Source organism: Tasmannia lanceolata, unplaced genomic scaffold (assembly GCF_043159265.1).
Source record: "Tasmannia lanceolata isolate RefF3 unplaced genomic scaffold, GAP_Taslan_0.1 ptg000006l, whole genome shotgun sequence".
In the NCBI taxonomy this organism is placed as follows: Eukaryota; Viridiplantae; Streptophyta; class Magnoliopsida; order Canellales; family Winteraceae; genus Tasmannia; species Tasmannia lanceolata.
In genome coordinates this window covers 1,787,419-1,807,213 of record NW_027518683.1, presented here as the reverse complement: position 1 = coordinate 1,807,213, position 19,795 = coordinate 1,787,419, and the positions used below count along the sequence as shown (strand labels likewise).

Below are 19,795 nucleotides of genomic sequence, written 5' to 3'. Positions count from 1 at the left end.
AAGGGAGAATTTCACTTTACAAAATAAAAAATCTTTCTTAAGAACCTAGGCGACTTTCAACAAAAATAAGCTCACAGTACAACAACCACAAAGAGGTGCGAATAGCATTTTGTTTCTTTATCAGCAATTCTTTCAAAAAAATTAGTGCTTTCAATTTTGGGAAATGGGGGAGCCGAAAAAGATTCCATCTCCCTTAGAATCGATTATCCTGCCCGCATGGCTTGAGGCCCCAAAGATGAAGGGAGACGGACTGCCTCCATTTAGTCCCCCTCCTTTTTTTTTTATACGATATAGGGTATCCCCACCCCATTTCAGTGCGGGACTAATCCCTGTGGATGCACGCAACCACCATTTAGGCCCTGTTTGGATTGCAAGAAAAACATGTCCGTCAAAAAAATTATTTGGAAAATTTCTTTTTTTTTCCCATGTGTTATAGAAAATAATATAATTGCGATTAATTTAGAGGGATATTATCATAAATTGAAGGTCCCTCCATTAAAAATTGAATAGGGTTAGTTCACGTAGCCCCTATTTGGTTGCTCAGGGGTGGCTTGGAGAGTAGTGAAATAAGAAGTCAAAAGAGAGTAACCAAGCACAAAAGATGTCTTCCACTCGGAGAATAGTGGAAGAGGGGTAAGTAGTGTTTGATTGCGCAGCAATCCTCTCGAAGAGTAGTGGAAAAAGTAGGGGTGTCATTACCAATATAGAGTTCTGTAGAGAGATAGGAAAGAGAGAGAGAATGAGAGAAAGAGAGAAAGATAATAAGACAAGACCTTTTCCACTCTTCTTCCACCAAAATTTCTCCATTTATATAAAATTTGGTTGGAAGATGAGCTCTGGGAACATTTTTAGCTTGAAAAAAAAGGCAATAATGATGTTCCAAACATGTCTGGGAGTCGAATGGAGTTTGAATGCAAATTTAGCACCAAACATGAATCGGCATTCATGAGAAGTTCATTGCCAGTTGAAACTCCAATAAATGTCGAGCGTTTGAGCAACCAAACAAATTTTTCACACGTCAGAAAGGTAAATATTTTTAGAAATATGTTCTCCAGAAATTTCCTACAATCCAAACAGAGTTATAGCATCATAGAATTATCCAATAATGTATATTTTTTTTGTCTATATATTTTTTTTATCCATGAATGTGAGTTGGGAATAGGGGTGCAACTCGGGTCGGGTTGGATTGGGTTGAGGCCAACCCAACCTGAGGAACCCATTTTTCCAACCCGAACCCGACCCAAGGAGGTTCAACCTGACCTGAGGAACCCTTTTGTCCAACCCAAACCGACCCGACCCGAGTTTTTAAGCTTAAAAATAAAAAATCACAAAAAAAAATGTAGGGTCGGGTTGAGCGTTTGGCAACCCGACCCGAACCCGACCCCGACCCCGGTTGGGAAAAGTCAACCCTTCGGGTCGAACCCGACCCGAGTTGCACCACTGGGAACCCCTCGCTTGTATATAGCGCTACAAAACGCCATTTTTCTAAAAAGGGGCCGTTGTTAATTGAGAAATCAGAAGACAGAGAGAGGAGCCATGCTTACTACCTCGCTATTTTCCCTCCAAATTCCCCAATTCCCAAAGTCTAACCAACACAATCCTTCTCCATTTCCTGACAAAGACTCCCTCAAAACGAACCTTCTCTCCGACTTTAACTCCCCAGTGGAACTCAAACAAATTCATTCACACCTCATCAAAACCAAAACCAATCCCCACTCCATTCTCCCTCTCTCAAAGGTCGCTCTCGTCTGTGCCTTCTCCCCATCATTCGACTACGCTCGCCAAATCTTCCAACACGTTGACAAGCCCGAGATTCTCATATGGAATTCCTGCCTAAAAATCTACGCTGAAAGCAATTACCCTCTCAATGCCATTCGCCTTTTTTATCGTTTGCGCGAGGTCGACCTCTTACCCGATACCTTCACTTGTTCTTTTGTTCTCAAAGCTTGCTCTCGTTTATCAGCTCTTTTAGATGGTAGAATTGTTCATGGGTTGGTTAAGAAACTCGGGTTTCAATCAGATTTGTTCCTTCAAAACACAATTGTTCACATGTATGCTTGTTGTGGCATTATGGACAATGCACGCCTATTGTTTGATAAAATGCCCCAACGAGATGTTGTTACATGGAATATAATGATAACCCAATTCACGAAACGGGGGGAAATGGAGAGTGCTCAAAAACTGTTTGATGAAATGCCTGAGAGAAGTGTGACATCATGGACAGCCATGATTGCTGGCTATGTCCAGTGTAGGAAGCCTACGGTCGCGATCCGTCTCTTCCATGAGATGGAAGAGGGAGGTACGAGGCCGAATGAGGTGACCGTGGTGGCCGTTCTCGCGGCTTGTGCTGATTTGGGATCACTAGACCTTGGTAAGAAGGTTCATGAGTATTCGAATCGTTGTGGGTTTCGAAGAAATGTTCGAGTTTGTAACACTCTGATTGATATGTATATCAAATGTGGGTGTTTAGATGATGCTCGCAAAGTTTTCGATGACATGGTAGAAAGAACAGTGGTATCGTGGTCCGCCATGATCGGAGGGCTTGCAATTCATGGCCAAGGAGAGGAAGCTCTAACACTTTTTGCTAAGATGACCCAAATTGGCATTCGGCCGAATAACATCACCTTTGTTGGAATTCTACACGCGTGTAGTCACATGGGATTGCTCGATGAGGGACGTAGATATTTCACGAGCATGACTAGGGATTATGGCATAATTCCGCAGATTGAGCATTATGGTTGCATGGTTGATCTTCTTAGTCGTGCGGGGCTTCTTGAAGAAGCCCACGAGTTCATAAGAAACATGCCCATTAAGCCTAATGGAGTTGTATGGGGGGGACTCCTTGGTGGATGCAGAGTTCACAAGAATGTTGAAATGGGTGAAGAGGTGATCAAACATCTAGTCGAATTAGACCCACTTAACGATGGATATTATGTCGTTTTATCTAACATTTATGCGGAGGCAGGGCGATGGTATGATGCGGCCAAAGTGAGAAGGTTGATGAGAGATAAAGGCGTGAGGAAAACACCAGGGTGGAGTTCAATTTCAGTTAATGGTGTGGTTCATGAGTTTGTGGCTGGAGATGGTGCTCATCCTCAAGCTAAGGAGATCTATGAAAGGTGGGAGGAATTGCTAGGACAGTTGAAAGAAAGAGGGTATGTCCCTGATACTTCAGTAGTGTTACTTGACATGGATGAGGATGAAAAGGAGCATGTTGTATATCGTCACAGCGAGAAATTAGCTGTTGTTTTTGGGCTAATGAATACTCCACCAGGGACACCTATCAGAATCATGAAGAACCTTCGAGTTTGTAGCGATTGCCACTTTGCTTTGAAATTGATCTCTGAAATTGCCAACCGCCAAATCGTTGTGCGGGATCGAAACCGTTTCCACTGTTTCAAAGATGGCTTGTGTTCTTGTAGAGATTATTGGTAGTATTAATTCAATCATGCACCTGTTCAATTTCACTACACATTCACGTGGATAAAATGGGTGACCAGCCAAGTTCCATGGTTGGGAAATAGCCTAAACCAGAGCATTTTCTTAGTAAAATATTAATTTTGGCCTTTGCCCTTATGAGCCTTGAAGGTTGGGAAGCAGCATAAAATAGAAGATTTTCTTTGTAAACACAGGAGCTTCCAAAATACCAATCATCCTTTCAAAAAATTCTTGGAATGAATGGGGTAAATCCCTGCATTCTAAAGTCTTGCAGCCATTGAGATTGAGTTTCATGTCACATATTCTTCCTTATAATAAAGGAAATGAGTATCTCAGATCATTGCCCTTTCCAGGTACCCTAATGGGGATTTCAATCTTCTTCTTCCTGCTATTCTCCTTGTTCCTCTTTCCTTCACTTCTAAATGGATTGTTAAAGCATAAAAAGACAAATAACACCTTTCTTCAATAGCTTAAGCTTTTGGAGAAGTTGGCAAGTTAACATGGTATTGGAGCCAAAGGTCTCGAGTTCAAACCTCCCAGATAGCAAAAATCCACATGTGATGGTCGGCCCAAAGTGGGACCAAATATGCCACTTGTTTGCTAGGTGGGCCACACGTGCGGGGGAGGGTTAAAGCATAAAAAGATAAATAACGCCTTTCTCCAATAGCTTTAGCTTTTGGAGAAGTTGGTAAGCTAACATGGATGGATTCGTTCAACTCTGGGTCGAAAGTACAAATGAAGATAGAGCAATTTGATTTCATCATTTCATTGGCGAGCCCTATTGTCATCTTGATTAGTAATTTGATTTTCCTGGTTTATAACTTATTGTATGGAAGTCACTTAGTTAATTTGATTTTTATTGGTGAAATAATTCTAAGGCTTTGAATCTTTGTGAAAGCCTACTTCTCACTTTGTCAGTTGATTACTATTTATTTTGTTACGAGAATGTATGGTGCTGTTTTATTGTTATTAGAACTTATCTACACTGTTAAAAGTTTGTAGAAAATCATTCGTAAACCCTAAGCTTACACTACTTAGACTTCTTATTTTATTTTATGTATAATATCAGATGATGGCCTTGCTGCAAGAGGAGCATGTTTGACAAATGACAACCATGCGAAAGGAACCAGTTTGGATTGCAAGAAAAAACATTTCCGATGGAAAAATTGTTCTTAGGAATTTGTTTTCTTTCCACATTTTAGAAGAAAATGCTATGATTATGTCTAATCTAGAAAAATATTTTCATAAATAGAATGTCCCCTAGTAAAAACTGAATAGAGTTGATTGAATTTATTTCTTTTCTTGTGTAAAGAAAGTAAGAAATTCTAAAAATATTTTCCTTACCAAACTTTCCAAAAAAAAAAAAAGGAAATGTTATCAGCACTACTGTATTTTGATGAGGGCACTCCTCACTTTATTAAAAGTACGGTATGGCCCGCACCAAAGGATGATCCAAACCGCCCATTAGATGGGCCACAGCCTCAAAAATCATTTCCATAGGTTGATCCTAACCCTCCGATCAGAAAGTTAAAGGTTTGATCCTAACCCTCTATAGATCGGAGGGTTAGGATCAACCTATGGAAATAATTTTTGGGGCACAACCAATTTAGGCTGTGGCCCATCTAATGGACGGTTTGGATCATCCTATAGTGCTGGTCATACCGTACTTTTAATAAAGTGAGGAGTGCCCTCATCAAAATACAGTAGTGCTGATAACATTTCCCAAAAAAAATCCTGCAGTCCAAACAGGGCCTTATTAAGAGTGTTGATAAGTTCATGATTCCCAAATCCCAAACGTCCCCTACCATACGTACTGGATAAGGTCACAATTGAATTTCTGGAATAACAGTTTGCTATGTCATGGGCCCCAAGTGGTGGAAACTCGCCGATGAAATGATGGAGGGCCCATCAGTGTAATGCAAGATATCCAACTGAACACAGATGGGCCCCACTGTTCCCACCACTGTAAATCCATGCAATACAATCTAAATTTTTACCGGATAATATGTCTATAGCTTTATACGACTGTTGCAACCATAGAATTAGCAACCATAGAATTAATCTATGTACAATTCCTTTCTTTCATGCGGGATCAGTTATTGTTGGACTTGGTAAGTATATAAACTTACTACAAGCTCTAGTGAGAAGCAGCCCCCTTCTTTTTATTCTTGATCTGTAGCGTGGGTGAAAAGTCATGGATCATTTCACTTGTGAAAAAACAAAAGAATATGTACTGAATTATCAGACATACGTGACAGCACATGTCACAATGTTCGATGTTATTAAACCATTATGGATGATGGTTATCTTGCTTAAGAGACGACTTCTACCTATATATTTCACCTTAAAATTCTATTATTTGCATATGTTTCCAATTTTCCATAAGAATCCTTGATTTTAAAAGATTTCCACCAAAATTTCCAACCGAAATTGAAACAAAAACTGAAATTTCCAACTGAAATTGTAAACAAACATTGTGGCGACCGTTATGTACAGTACACCAGCAGTGTTTAACAACACTGCAGGAAAATTTCAATACATGAAATACCGAGCGAAGGAACCCCAATCTCGAGTATAGCAAGATTTCCTTGAGAATCCCAAATTAGATTATAAATCCTGCAGAACAGACAGATGTAATCATTGGTCATCTGTATTGGAAAAAATATGCATCAGTGACGTGTAATCTAGAACACCAACCAATCACATGTCCCCAAAATTACAAGCATATTGATATCAACCCCCTAAAACTAGGTGCATAAGTGTTGACAAGAGCCTACATTCTTCTGCTGATCAATGGAACTGAGTTAAACATTTAAATCAGAAGGCAGCTGTGGGAAGTACTGAAATCTTGGACCTCATAAATTCTTTAAAAAAAGGAAGCTTTCTCATGAGAAATAGCATCTGGATGTGTATTGTCAATAAATTTCATAGGAATTCTGTTATATATAAATCCGGATAAATTAAAAAAACACAGGCACATAGACAGTACAATTCTTTGCGAGACACACTATATAACAGCATGGATCTTATTTTAGACCATACCCGATGACAAGGTCTATAATAATTTATATTCTATGCTTTTGCTCTTCATATTCCAGATTGACCTTCCAAAATGTGCATGGTGGGTGACAGACTCGATACTGATATTCTGTTTGGGCAGAATACTGGATGTAAGACTTCTTGTTCTTTCAGGTTTACAGATTACTCCAACCACTTGGCCATTTTAGTTTACACCATATAATATGCTGCACACAAGTATGTCACAGCCACATGCATCATATCATAAATGAGCCTTGCATAATTTAATGTGCACAAGGGCAAAAACTATTCACACACATATTCTCTTTATGTTCTATAAAATTCTGAATTTGTAGGTGTGACTACTTTATCTGTTTGTCAAGACCCCTCCAACAGCTATTCTAAATTTGCTGTACTCTCCTCTAGGGACGTCTAGTCCCCTGCTGTATGTAATGTTTCTGTGTTAATAATATAATAATTAAAAAAAAAAAGGGCGACCCCTCCAACAGCAACCATCCAGATTACAAGTAAGGTGTCTGATATTGTTGCTTGGATCTAACCATGGCAGATACCATATACTTGCTTGGACCTAATGCATGGCATCTCACCTAGTTTTCAGATGATTGCTTGAAGTTGCAACCATTCTTCCCCACTTTTAGCTTGAGTGGCATAGCTTGTTACATTAAATCTACGCCTCCATTTTGGATTTCAAGGTCACAATCTAGTATGGGCAGAAAGGTCAAAACACCATCATGAATATCAAAGACGGACAAAAATACAAAGATCGCTTGAAATCAGATGGGCTTCTAAGATAGTGGGCTTTTGTGATTTGCTCGAGAAATCTCAAAACAATTATATCTTATCTTCCTACTTCTGTATCCTTTGTCTCATGTTCTTTATTTGACTTGTATTACTAACAATTGAGAAAGGACATTCTAGAACCCAAACTCACTACACACATGAATCTTAATAATCAAATCCTTTGGAGGCCACCATCTAACTCAGGAAAGAAATCAAATACATTCAGTATGTACCTTGAATTGCTAATACCCATTTGTTTGATCAAGAGGCTTGGCTTCTGCAGTCCAAACTATGTCTTTCAGAGCAGTCGAATAGTTTTCATAAAACTGCATGCAAATGAATACCAAACAAATTATTTTTGCATAAGATATGCAGAAATGATGAAGCTAAACTACAAACTCCTCCATATTTGTATTCTGAATAGCCAGCCATCAACTTTGAATTTCGAAAAAAAAAAAATATATACAAAAGGCTAAAATGAAATACACTGGAAATTTGCAACCAAGGGAAAAAGGAAGGGTCCTTTAATATCCTGTCCATGTTGGTACAAAAATGATTCTAATCAATGCTGTGATTATGGGAAATTATAATATTATCCCTCCTATTGTGCAAATTTGGCAGATCTAGTCTTGCACTCAAGAGTAAACCAAAACTGTCCTAAAGTGAACGAAATGTCCTTGAAATTTTCAGTTTAGGAGATAGGATACAAAAACCCTCTAATCGCCATAACCGTGTCATCCTTCCAAATATTGTGAGTACGCTTAAATTCATAATACTATTCTGTGTTCGTAATGGTTCCCCAAAACGAGAAAATAGAATTATGTTTTAGTTATCAAGTACATTAAAAATGTGCCTCTCTCTCTCTCTCTCTCTCTCTCTCTCTCTCTCTCTCTCTCTCTCTCTCTCTCTCTCTCTCTCGCTTGCATTCTAATTAGGATTCATTCATAACAAAGCTTTTTCTTCATATATCCTGGAAAAGGTTTAAGCCTTTCCTTAATTTTGATTTCTGAGTATATAGTGGACAAGTTTCTCTTCACACAGGAAAGCAAGGAGCCAAAGGTGCCTGCACTGTCTCCATCTTTGTCAACCTATTATTTTATTTCCCCATGTGAATCTTAAAAATTGGTATTTGATACATGTTTTTGGGTAAGAAACTGAAGTTTGCAACAATTTGAAAATGTTTTTCAAGAAAGTTGTACAAGCCTGGTAAAAGGGAAGAAGTTCTACCCCAACTAAAAGCAGTAAAGAAACTTGCAACATAGAAATTTTTACAAGTGAAGTCATAAAAATGATAACGGAATAAGCAGCAATCAGTTGATCATAGGGCATATATGGGAAAGAAAAGTAGCAAACCACTAGCAACGTGTGCCAGAAAGCACAAGCTTTGTAAGTGTCTCTTGGGGAAGGGAAGTAGAGGAGTGTGTTTTTTTTCTTTATTGGGTCTCCCATGACTAACTTTGTGCCTGTGAGTCCATAGGCAATCATGCCCAACAAAATGTTAGCTTTGTCAATGTGCGTTTGATATGAGAAAATTAACTCAAAATTTAGAACTGATTGGTAGCCCATTGACAGGAAGTTATTGATGGGCTTAGTTGTTGATTATGTTCTGATGGTTGGTTTCTTTCTTCTGGAATGGGAAGTTTCATGTGTTCCATTTCGAAAAAGATATAACAAAATTTTTTAAAAGTGAATAAATTTAAATTTGAATCACGAAATATAAAAGATTAAGGAGAATATCAGCATGCATTCGCAGAAATAGGATATGGAAATATTACCCTGTCAAACTCACGTGTGTCACCTCTTGCTCTCTTCATTCCAACCACAGATAGCAAAGGCAAGACTTCAAATACCTAGAAATAGATTTCTCAGTATAACTATTAAGCAACCAACAAAATATCAAAAAGGAACAACAAATTATTGCATAGCAAACTTTGGGCACAACTATCGTAAAAACCTTAACTTCAAAAGTTGAATGATCTACCCTGATAATTAACAAACCATTATAGCAATAAATGCTGTATTTCGATTCATGATACTCAACATCTTCAGAAAATTCAGAGCACGCCAAATCTTCAAAGAACTCTCCAAAAATTTCAAAATTTCATTTGGACGAAACCTATTGTTAAAATTTATAAAGCATTAGAAAAGCAAAGATAAAGGTGGCTCCCAAGTGGCAATCTCCCCTGATTGGATGGATAAAGTTCAACTTTGATCGAAGTTCAAAAGGTAATCCAGGCCAAGCCCGGATAAGTGGAGTATTTCGCGTCAATACAGGGCACACTATTATCTTTTTCCGGGTCAGCCGGGGTGTGTGACGCTAACAAGGCAGAAGTGTAAGCCTTCCTCTGGGACTTGACATTGTTCGTCAAAGGAAGGCATAACCCATTGATTATTGAAGGGGGCTAGCAACAAGGGTCCAGGACCGTGTTGTGCCACTTGCTACAAGGGTCCGGAAACAAGGGTCCGGAAATTTGGCACATAAGGCGCTCGGCAAATGATTTTGCTGATCGGTCGGCCAAAGAGGGAGCATAACAAGAAACATAGGAGATATCCCCTTCTATGTACTTGGACTGTTTTCATCAATAAGTATTTTGTTACCTTTCAAAATAAATAATAATAATAATGCCCTGCATACCTCTGTGGAGATTGTGAGATGCCCTTTATGTCCCAATTCACTTCCTTCCAGCCTCATCTAGACACCATCAAGCACAGTAAGAAGTTTGGTTACAATCCTAAGAGGCATGACTACTCTTCCTCCAAATAAAAAATCTAAAATACGACACCCAAGCATTCATCCTGCCATCACTGTTTCTAATTAAGCTCAGAGGTTAGTTCCTCATATAACACATCAAGGAGAGAGAGAGAGAGAGAGAGAGAGTACTATCCCAAGTTGAGGAAAAAATGAATTACACATTTTGATATAGTGAAATTATTTGGTGACAGCAGGAAGGTATTATACTTAGTTAGATGCCCCACAGAAGGTATTTTTCTGCATACATTCAAATGGCTACGTGTTCTGCTCACTGTTGTACCAGAGGGAGTGGTATCTCTCTTTTTTTTTAATTTCTGGAATATCATTTCTATTTTATAATGCATGTGCTACCTTCTAGTTTATATAAGACAATAACCAAGAGCATCTACCTTGAAATCATGCCTCTTGACACTAAAACCCAATGGTTTGGCACTCTCTTCCAGTTTTGACATTATTTCAGGTGCCGAACATCTCATGATGAGCATCATCTCTTGCTTACCCACCTAAAACAAAGTCTCAAAGAAATATCAACAGAGAAAGACATATTAAGCACAATACAAACAATACTTCACACGATATAAGAGCAATAGCCTCTAGGAACTTGCACAAACTACGGAAAAGACTCAAGCAACTTATCAAAAATATGCAAACCATGAATCGAGAGAGAGAGGCTATAAGGGTATCACATCCTGCACATATACGTGATACTGACTCATTCATTTCCATTTGGATGGAGTGCAAGCTGATTAGCAGAGCTTACAATAACTGCTAGATGGAACAGCTTGATCAAATGATAAACCCGTCGGATCGGATTAGGCTATGTAATGACGACATTTTTTTCTAAAATACTGCCACATCAGACAAGCATGCTGAATGCCCGTCGACACAACAAACTATGTCAAGACTTGTTTTTGGGTATATTATACAGTTCAAATGTATTCCAGTTTCTCCAGAACTGTTTTTCATATGGGTCACACTCATATGAACTGATATGTATACAATGATTAATTAATGATAACCTCATACTGGTGTGTTTGGTTTCTCATTGTTATTGTGGCCAATGCATCCAGTCTCTACAAAACACCAACATTAGTCTGTGTCAAAGTTACATAGGGTGAATCAGATTCTATATCAACTCCGCAATCCTGTTAAGTAGGAGTGGAAACAAATTTGATAGCAGGAATGGGAAAGAAAGTGGTTCTTGAAAATTTTAAAAAGCATGAGTAGCTAAAAGTGTCATTATAGTAAAAGCCAACTTAAAAGCTACACATGAAACCTTCTAGTTTCCAAAAGCAACAATGACTACCAATATTACAAATCACTGATGCCAAAAGTGAAACTAGTGGAGTCAGCCTAACTGGCCAATGTTGGGAGGGAGAAAAGGCTCTCAAGTGGAAACAGATGCACGAGTGAGAATTACAAGGAGTTGCACCATGATAAGAAATTAGTGTGCAGGGTTTGAAACTTCACAAGACTATACAATGTGTAGGGGCTTTAACTTCTCCATTTGATATGCCATGTTTTCCAATTTATTTCAAGATAGTCATTGTTTTCACATCATGCCAGCATCTAGATCAATTGCATGGTGAATTCTCCAGATAGTTTTGATTTTATGTAATTCTATATCATTATACATGGTCCAGATGTTGGGAGAGCCAACTTGTATTACGCAGAGCCAATCCTCTAAATATTTTTGAGAAGTGGGAGAATTGGAATCACACTTTACTTGAGAACAGGTTTTTGCTTAGTTTTCTGCTTTTGTAGTTCACTCTAGAGTCATTCCTTCTAAGTGTGGGGATTACATGTAGAAAACTATGTGATGCAAAACAGCCAACTAATTTCTAATTAACGAAATTGAATTGCATCAATTCTACTTGCTGAACCTTTTATATCATGTTAGAGGAATACACATTGTTATATGTGAGTTGCTTCAGGGTTGAGGAATCAAGTCTTTTGGAACATATGCATTGATGCAGACACTGGGTCATGTGTCAGTGCCAGGTATAGAATAGTCATACATCCACTCAATTATATTATAACGTTGGAAAAATTGTAATCCGAGGAAATATCAACTCATAAAGGTGGAAGATACAGAAAAGCTATCTAGATAGTTATAAATTCTTTAAAATGAAGAGATAAATTAAGGGTTCCCAACCATGCTGGGGTGTTCCCAGCAAGTAGCCTGGAACCCAAACATAGAGGGAACAAATAAATTAATTTTGTCTTCAGTTGCCTCACTTGATTGGAAAATGAAAGTCACATCATCGAATTATACGTATCTATCTAGAAACAGAGAAAAATCAAGAATTTCATAAATAAACAATCAATCAGAATTGTGTAGTGCAAACTTTGTGATGAAATCTTGAAAGAAAGCAACTTGACGGATATAGGACTTTTCCATTTTTTTTTTATCCATAAGACTAATTATTTAGCAGTTAAAGAGAACGATAATAGCACCTGTTCCTTTTCAAAAAGTCCAGAGAGATTAAGCCCTTCAGATAGTGAAATAATATCAAAAGCATTCAAGAATGACGGTCTCAGGTCATTTGGTTCCTTGTGCTCCAGTACTACATGATCCTAACCAAAATAAAAGAAGAAAAAGTAAAAAGGATAGGGATTTATCAGATTCCAACCAGACTACAATCAATTCGGCCGAAGAACAAACATATAAACTCACATTTGAACTGCTAAAGAGTAAATCAATATCACTTGAGTCTATGTACTTCTGCTCCCTGAATCTAGCAGGCTTATAACCTTTCTTGAACCATAAGAACTCCATCATATGGGATATGCTGATCCTCTTCACAAAGAGGAAAAAGGATTATCAGTATCATATCAAATTCAATTAAATAGAAGATTAAATATTAAATTAGTGACCAAGAAACACATGAAAAGAAAATAATTACATTTTTGGGATTAGGTTCAAGTATTCTTATAATTAACCTCCGAGCAGCTGATGAAAACCAATCAGGACAAGTGAAGTCGGCTTTGTATATCTGAAAAAGGTTAGCAATGATCAATAGAAAGTGACTGAGTATTCTAATAATTGGTTGACCATAATTATTAGTGTTTTATAAATACTAAAAAGAACTGTTTACACAGATAACAGAAATGTTCAAATTTTTATAAATCTCCACACAACTTTCCATCAGCCCTCCGGCCCTCCCTTTTTATGTTAAATTTTCCATATAAGCGCTCACTTTTCAAAAGCACTATCGTCTATCATGATATCCTCAAATTTTCCTCAATCTCCATGCATTTTTTAATTTTCAATATTTCCTTCATGTTTGAACTCGTTGAGAACTAAGAAGTATCACAATTTCAATCCAAATCGGGTGAACTCCCATGAAATATTGATTTTTCTTATAGAAGCTACATGTCTGCTGTTGTATAACAAAACTACAACTTTTAATGATTGGATGGCTAGGATCGCCTGCTACTCTGCTCATTTGTGGATCCAAGCACAATCCATTCCTTGAAGGAATCTGTTTGCTTGTGTTTCTGCTCGAATTTTCAATGATTGGATGGCTAGGATCGTCTGCTCAGTAGAGGTACAATGCGTGGAAAGTTGAAATTAATGATAAGACCATCCAATGCACAGTAGAACATGTGTGGGATCATTTATAAGATGCACATCATTCCTGTTGTTTTAAGATAGTTCAAACGTAATTCTACTATCTAGATGGGAAATGATATCCGCGTTCCGTGTTTCAATATATTGCCCTCCTTACACTTCTCGAACAAAAGCGGCTACACTTTACAAAAAACTAACAACAGCTAATCAGAATTGCTTCATAAAGTGAAGAGTGCCACTATCAAGAAAAGGGGGTATGTATATCATTTCCACAACGATCACTGGCATTCCCCTACCTTACAAGAATATCTATCATATCACTGTAGTAACATCTCAATGCCGGATTTCCTATGGTTGTGCCATGTTATGTATTGAGTTCATATCTCACACTAACAACTGTCCAAGTCATGAAATGTCGACATTCTAGCTTTTTTGTTATAGTTTAATAATACAAAAACAAAATGGTATTAATCAAAGTGAATTATCTTTAAGTGATGGATCAATCAATTAAAAGTAATGACATGTGCATTCACAAATTCAGAAGAGATTACCTTCTTATAAAGGTTCATGATATTGGGCTCGTCGAATGGCAGATAGCCAGCCATGAGAACAAAAAGTATAACCCCGCACGACCACAAATCAGCTTTTGCCCCATCATATCCCTTGCTAAGGATGACCTTCACATAAACAAATGTAATTTTCATTGTTTTCTTATTACTTCCACTAGATAAAACAGAGAAGGCTCTGCCATGTCAAAACATAAAAAATCTGAATGCAGAGTTACCTCTGGAGCCACATAATTTGGTGTCCCACAAGTTGTATGCAACAGCCCATCTTCCTGAAAATTGTTGACATAATTACACTTTTAGAATTCCATCATAACTACAGTAATAAAATGTTATTATTGCATAACATGAATACTATAAAAAGGAGGCTAGTTTAGACACCCTTACTATTAGGCATGGCACCCATGTCAGTTTGTCCTATATGTAAAAAAATAAAAGCAGAAAGTCTAACTAATGGGTGTCAATACTCAGTACCAATTCCCTTATGTACTGATAGAGGTTCCATCTGGATAGTAAAGCCAAAAAGAAAAGAGATGTGAATAGTGTATTGCCAAGACTATAATGGCCTTTTTATTTTTCCAAAAGATAGAGATAAAAGGCCGCCCAGTGCACAAGGCTCCTGCCATTGCGGAGTCTAGGGAGGGCTAGATGTACGCAGCCTTACCCCTGCTTTGCACAGAGGCTGTTTCTGTGACTTGAACCCGTGACCACCAGGTCACAATGGAGCAACCTTACCGTTGCGCCAAGGCTCGCCCTTTTATGTACATATTACAAACAGTGAGTGTGTTGAAAATTGCATACCCTGATTTGCTGTGACAAGGCACTTAAACCAAAATCAGAGATCTTAAGATTGTCGTCTTCATCGAGTAGGAGATTCTCTAACTGTAAATTCAGTTGCATTAGCTCAGAATGTATAATTATACTATTTATTAAAAAGGATCTAATAAAATAATTAGCATACTTTTAGATCTCTATGGTAAACTCCCTTGCTATGGCAATAATCAACAGCATTTATTAGCTGTTGAAAGTACTTCCTTGCCTCCTCTTCTCTTAATTTCCCATGCCTGGCCTGTAAAAACACTCTGAAAATTACACTAAAAATCCATCGATTGATAAGATTTTCCAGAGAAATTACTCCAAATTTATTGACTTTGACATGTGGAACTGAGAATCATGAAGCCAGAAATGAAATAAAAAGAAGAAAAATCAAACCCAAGAAAAAAAAAATGCTCACATGACTTAATCTATGAAATAACATTGAAAGAAGATGCCATGGCACTGTCAAGGATTAAAGTTACCAAAATACCCTCTTCAAAACTCCACAGTTTCATCAAAATATATGTAAATTAATATATTATTGTGCCACAAGCATATAAACAATCTAGGCTAATTTAGTCATTTTGTGATTAATTAATGGGTATATGGGTCATCCCAAAAAAGAATTTTTATAAAATAAAGCTCATAAACTAAATAAATATCCCTTAGGAGAGATACTAGAAGGATCCTTATGTAAAGAAAGTCTTGAAAAGAGAGAACAATGATCAATTGAACTTACAATTTTGTTGAAGAGCTCTCCACCGTTTACATATTCCAACACAAAGAAAATCTTGGTCTTGCTAGCCATCACCTGTAATACCAGAATTAAATTAAACAAAAATAATAATTAATCTTTCATACTACTGAAAAACCATAAGAACAAATTAAATAAATACAATTTTTTATAAATAAATTTTTTTTTTTTAAAAGGTAAAGAAACAGACCTCATAAAGATGAACAATGTTAGGGTGATTAACCAATTTCATAGTAGAAATCTCCCTTTTAATCTGAAAAAAAAGGGGAAAAAGCATTCATAATCAGAATTTCTTTTTAGAAAAAAAAAAAAAAGAAACTATACTTCACCAACAGCGCATGTTAGCAAACAGAAGTAATAAACAGCTAACCTGTTCCATCATCTTATCTTTCACCACCCTGTCCTTATTAAAAACCTTGATTGCTCGTTTCTCCCCCGTCTCCATATTCCTTGCCAAATAAACTTTCCCAAAAGACCCTTCTCCAAGAACTCTACCAAACTCATATTTTCCAACATGATTCCTCAAACTCTTTCCCTCTTTATTCATATTTCCAACAAACTCAGTAATTAAAAAAAGTACCCAAAACAATTACTTAATTTATCTTTAGTCCCTGGAATCAGGTGGGTCGAAAAATCGCCACTTCTTCAAAACCACTTTACAGAAACGAACTGGGAAAGCCATGAAATGGAGACAGAGAATAAATTCAAACTGCAAGCGTTTTTTGTTTTGAAGAGGATTGGCGGTTTTTCAATGGAGTGAAGACTCCAATGTAAATCCAGAAGCGGTTTTTGGAGGGAAATAGTGGTTTTGTGGGGTTTTAAAGCGGTTTACATGGAAACGATAGCGGTTTTCTTCTGGGACGGTTTCTCGAGTTTTTAGTGAGATTTTAAAGAGGTGGCGGCAGTACGGACAAACCAGACAATATATCACAGGTATTATTTTCAAGGCCATGATAAATTCGCACCCTCTATAGGATGATTCGCGCTCCTCTAAGGTTAAAGTATGTGGCACACTCTGACGCTTCTTAACGTTCCAAGGGGTGCGCATTATCCTACATCGAGTGCGAATTTATCATCTCCCTCTTTCATTGGTTGTTTTTTTTTAAATAAATATTTTCTCTCTCTTCCTCGTGTCAATGATTTCCACGTGGCTCGTTTTATTGTCTGAAAATAATACGTTTACCCTGATGGGGTGATATTCCCGTGTCGAGGGTTTTTAACCGTACACGTGGCAAATGTATATGTAGGACCCACCATTGATATGGCCGTTCTGCCAAATTGACCAAACAGAGCTACAATGTGATTACTGATTAGGCCGCTGCTTGGAAAACAAATTGACAGTCTGTTTCAATAAAAATCTATTGATCAAACGATCCTGACCGTCCAATCAAGCAAGAATTGAGGTATCATGACAATGCTCCTTTTTTTTATCCTCTGGGGAGAACCACTATTAAAGGACAAAAACATCCTTAAGTTGGGTTGATAGTTCAATGATTTTGAAGGTCTCTCCTCTCTTTTACCAAATATTTACCATTGGGGAGAAATAGAATCACTATGAAAAGCCTTGACTGTATATTCCAATGAGGGTAAATAAGGGTAAAATATTCATTTACCCCTACAAAAAACAGTGGTACTAAGTCTAGTGGTGCGACTTACCCCTCACTAAAAAAAAGGTGGTACCAAGTCTAGTGGCAGTAAGTCGTGACTTACCCCTTAGGAGGTAGTAATTAAATTCTTCCCTCAAGTCTCAAACTCCCATACTCTCTCCGTGTCGTTATCACGTGATTATAAGTTATAACCTGGCATCTAATATTAAAATTTAATCTTTTGACGTTTTTGCTCACCTTTCTCTATTATCTGGAGGTCTTATTAATCAACTTTTGTGCATGAAGGAACTTTTTTGTCTTTTTAGAGGAAAAGTCTAATAATTGATAATAGCCACTTGATCAAGCGTGGTGAAAATTACACATTGATGATGTCACCAGGCTGTTGATTCTTTGCATGTCTCTATCGTGATAAGGTGAAGAAGAAGAAGAAGAAGAGACCCAAACCTCTCATTCTCAATTTTATGTTCTCTCTCAATACCCCTAAGAAATATTTCAAATAATAAAATCACAATCGATCATTTTCCATTTTCCTTTCTGCCGAGGGGAGGCAACCAAACAGACGCAAAAGCGGGGCCAGGGGCTGAATGACATTTATCAATTTCCCTTGACAAACGGATAACAACATACCTGTCATATTCTCTGTCTCTATGAATCTGGTATTTTAATGGATAATCATAATTTCAGAAGCTTATCTAAGCCAACACCATAACATTATCATCATCTACAACTTTCATAATTTTATATCTAGGCATTATCATCGAGATGACTAGCCTACATACTAACGAAAACCTTATTAGGATAGCTTGATTATTTAAACGAAAACACGATCAACCTAATCACTTAAGAAATCCACATGTCTCTGATTATTTAAACGAAAAACAAGACCAACCAAATCATTTAACAAATCCTCTCTCTCTCTCTCATGTTTACCACTTGTAAATAACCAACTTATTTGATTTGAAGAGGGACGAAAAGTGTAGCGTTTTCCGCTGGTCCAACCATGATTGGATAATCTTTAGACCTTATATCAATAAGGCAAAGTGTTTTAAAGGACTGCAAAGAGAAATAAGTCATTGATTTCTTAGACATGGATCTTGATGGTGATTGGTGACATATCATTCCGTGTGGGACCCAGGCCATGTGAGAGATCACATGGCACGTACAAGCTTAATAATAATAAGATGGCTATCAAGACAATTTTTGAAGAGGCAGTTTAGGGAATTTCACTAAAGAAAAATTGCAACCTCATTTTTCAAGAGATAAGTGTGACCTCTTATGAATTAAATGAATAAGACGAATTCAACTTCAATTTTAAGAAGACGGTGAAATTGACAGAAGATTTTGTCAGTTTCAAATTGATTTTTTGCTTCTGTGGGATTCGTGCACCCTTCGTTGTCTTCTTGCACATGTGTTACGAATCGGCTCGGCTCTATGAACCGAGCGTAGAAAGTTCACAAGCTTGTCCAAGCCAAACTATACAAAGCTCGTGTTCAGCTCATTTATTTGACGAGCCTAATTTTTGAGCTCGGATTCGGCTTGTTTAGTAAATGAACGAGCCTGAGCCAAGCTTTTAATGAGCTAAACCCAAACATGATCCCGATCCGTTAATTTGCAGCCCTACATAAATGCACTACAGTGGGCTGCCCCAGTAAAAAGAGGAGCGAATATATATCCCTCCATTTTTGAAATGGTAAAATAAGTCATATAAACGCCCATAAAAAATTACCAATATAATCGAGTGGTAAATAGACAAAAAAGTGATGTAAGTCTACAATAGCTTCTACATTGAGCAAGGATATCCACAGCCACTTATTTCGTAGTGGCATGATTTTATATTGTAAGCTTTCCTGACAAGATTGAAAGGTAAAGGGACCTCAACAGTGTATTTTATTTCAGATATTATAACAGACCATAGGAATATTTTGAATTCTCATTTAAATAGCACCCAACTAGAAAAAGACCTATTCTTCTTCCATAAGTTTTTTCTGTTTTTTTTTAGCTCCACCACCCCCGAGACAACCTCAACTCAAAGAGGAGAAAGAACTAGAAGAAGAATAAGATGAAAAGAAGAGGAAGAAGGAAAATGGAGAATGGAACCCGGAAAAAAAAAATGAAGAAGAATAAAGTCGGTGAGATTTGAGCGTCGACTCGGTAAAATAGGTGTTCGACTTGGTAAAACTAGGGGTCGAGTCATTAAAAAAGGGGTCGACTCAATCACATGAGGATAGCCACATTTAACCGAGACGGCCCCCATTTTAATGACGACCCACATTTTGCTAAGTCGACCCCTCATTTTGCCTAATTAATCCCAAATCTCACCGTTCCAACTGCAAATCGTAACAACTTTTCTTCTTCTTCTTCTTCTTCTTCTTCTTCCTATTGTTTCATTTTTTTTCCCGTGTCTTTAATTTTTTCCTGGCACTGATTCGTCTTTTTCCCTACTTTTTTCTTTTTTTTTTTGGCATATTC

General features: G+C 37.4%; 1 protein-coding gene and 1 pseudogene across 1 annotated transcript; one reads left to right on the top strand and one right to left on the bottom strand.

Annotated features, from left to right (window-relative positions):
* Positions 1–1,475: 1,475 nt before the first annotated feature.
* On the top strand, positions 1,476–3,574 carry LOC143878197 (pentatricopeptide repeat-containing protein At5g66520 pseudogene; annotated as a pseudogene).
* Positions 3,575–5,868: 2,294 nt separating this feature from the next.
* On the bottom strand, positions 5,869–16,610 carry LOC143879212 (CBL-interacting serine/threonine-protein kinase 9-like). The gene is made up of 15 exons (XM_077381454.1): positions 16,090–16,610; positions 15,910–15,972; positions 15,705–15,776; positions 15,111–15,218; positions 14,951–15,031; positions 14,368–14,421; positions 14,135–14,260; positions 12,916–13,005; positions 12,687–12,809; positions 12,467–12,586; positions 10,399–10,512; positions 9,893–9,949; positions 9,033–9,107; positions 7,491–7,583; positions 5,869–6,054 (listed from the first exon to the last, which is right to left on the bottom strand). Exons 1-14 carry the CDS (start codon positions 16,264–16,266, stop codon positions 7,500–7,502), a joined length of 1,344 nt encoding a protein of 447 aa, XP_077237569.1. The 5' UTR covers positions 16,267–16,610; the 3' UTR covers positions 5,869–6,054; positions 7,491–7,499.
* Between the last annotated feature and the right edge of the window lie 3,185 nt (positions 16,611–19,795).

Excerpts from the sequence above, each read along its gene's own strand:
- LOC143879212 (XM_077381454.1), bottom strand. The coding sequence starts at position 16,266 with ATGAATAAAGAGGGAAAGAGTTTGAGGAATCATGTTGGAAAATATGAG. Across the intron at positions 15,777-15,909 it reads ACATTGTTCATCTTTATGAG|GTGATGGCTAGCAAGACCAA; the intron begins GTCTGTTTCTTT and ends CTGGTATTACAG. Across the intron at positions 15,032-15,110 it reads TTTACCATAGAGATCTAAAA|TTAGAGAATCTCCTACTCGA; the intron begins GTATGCTAATTA and ends CTGAATTTACAG.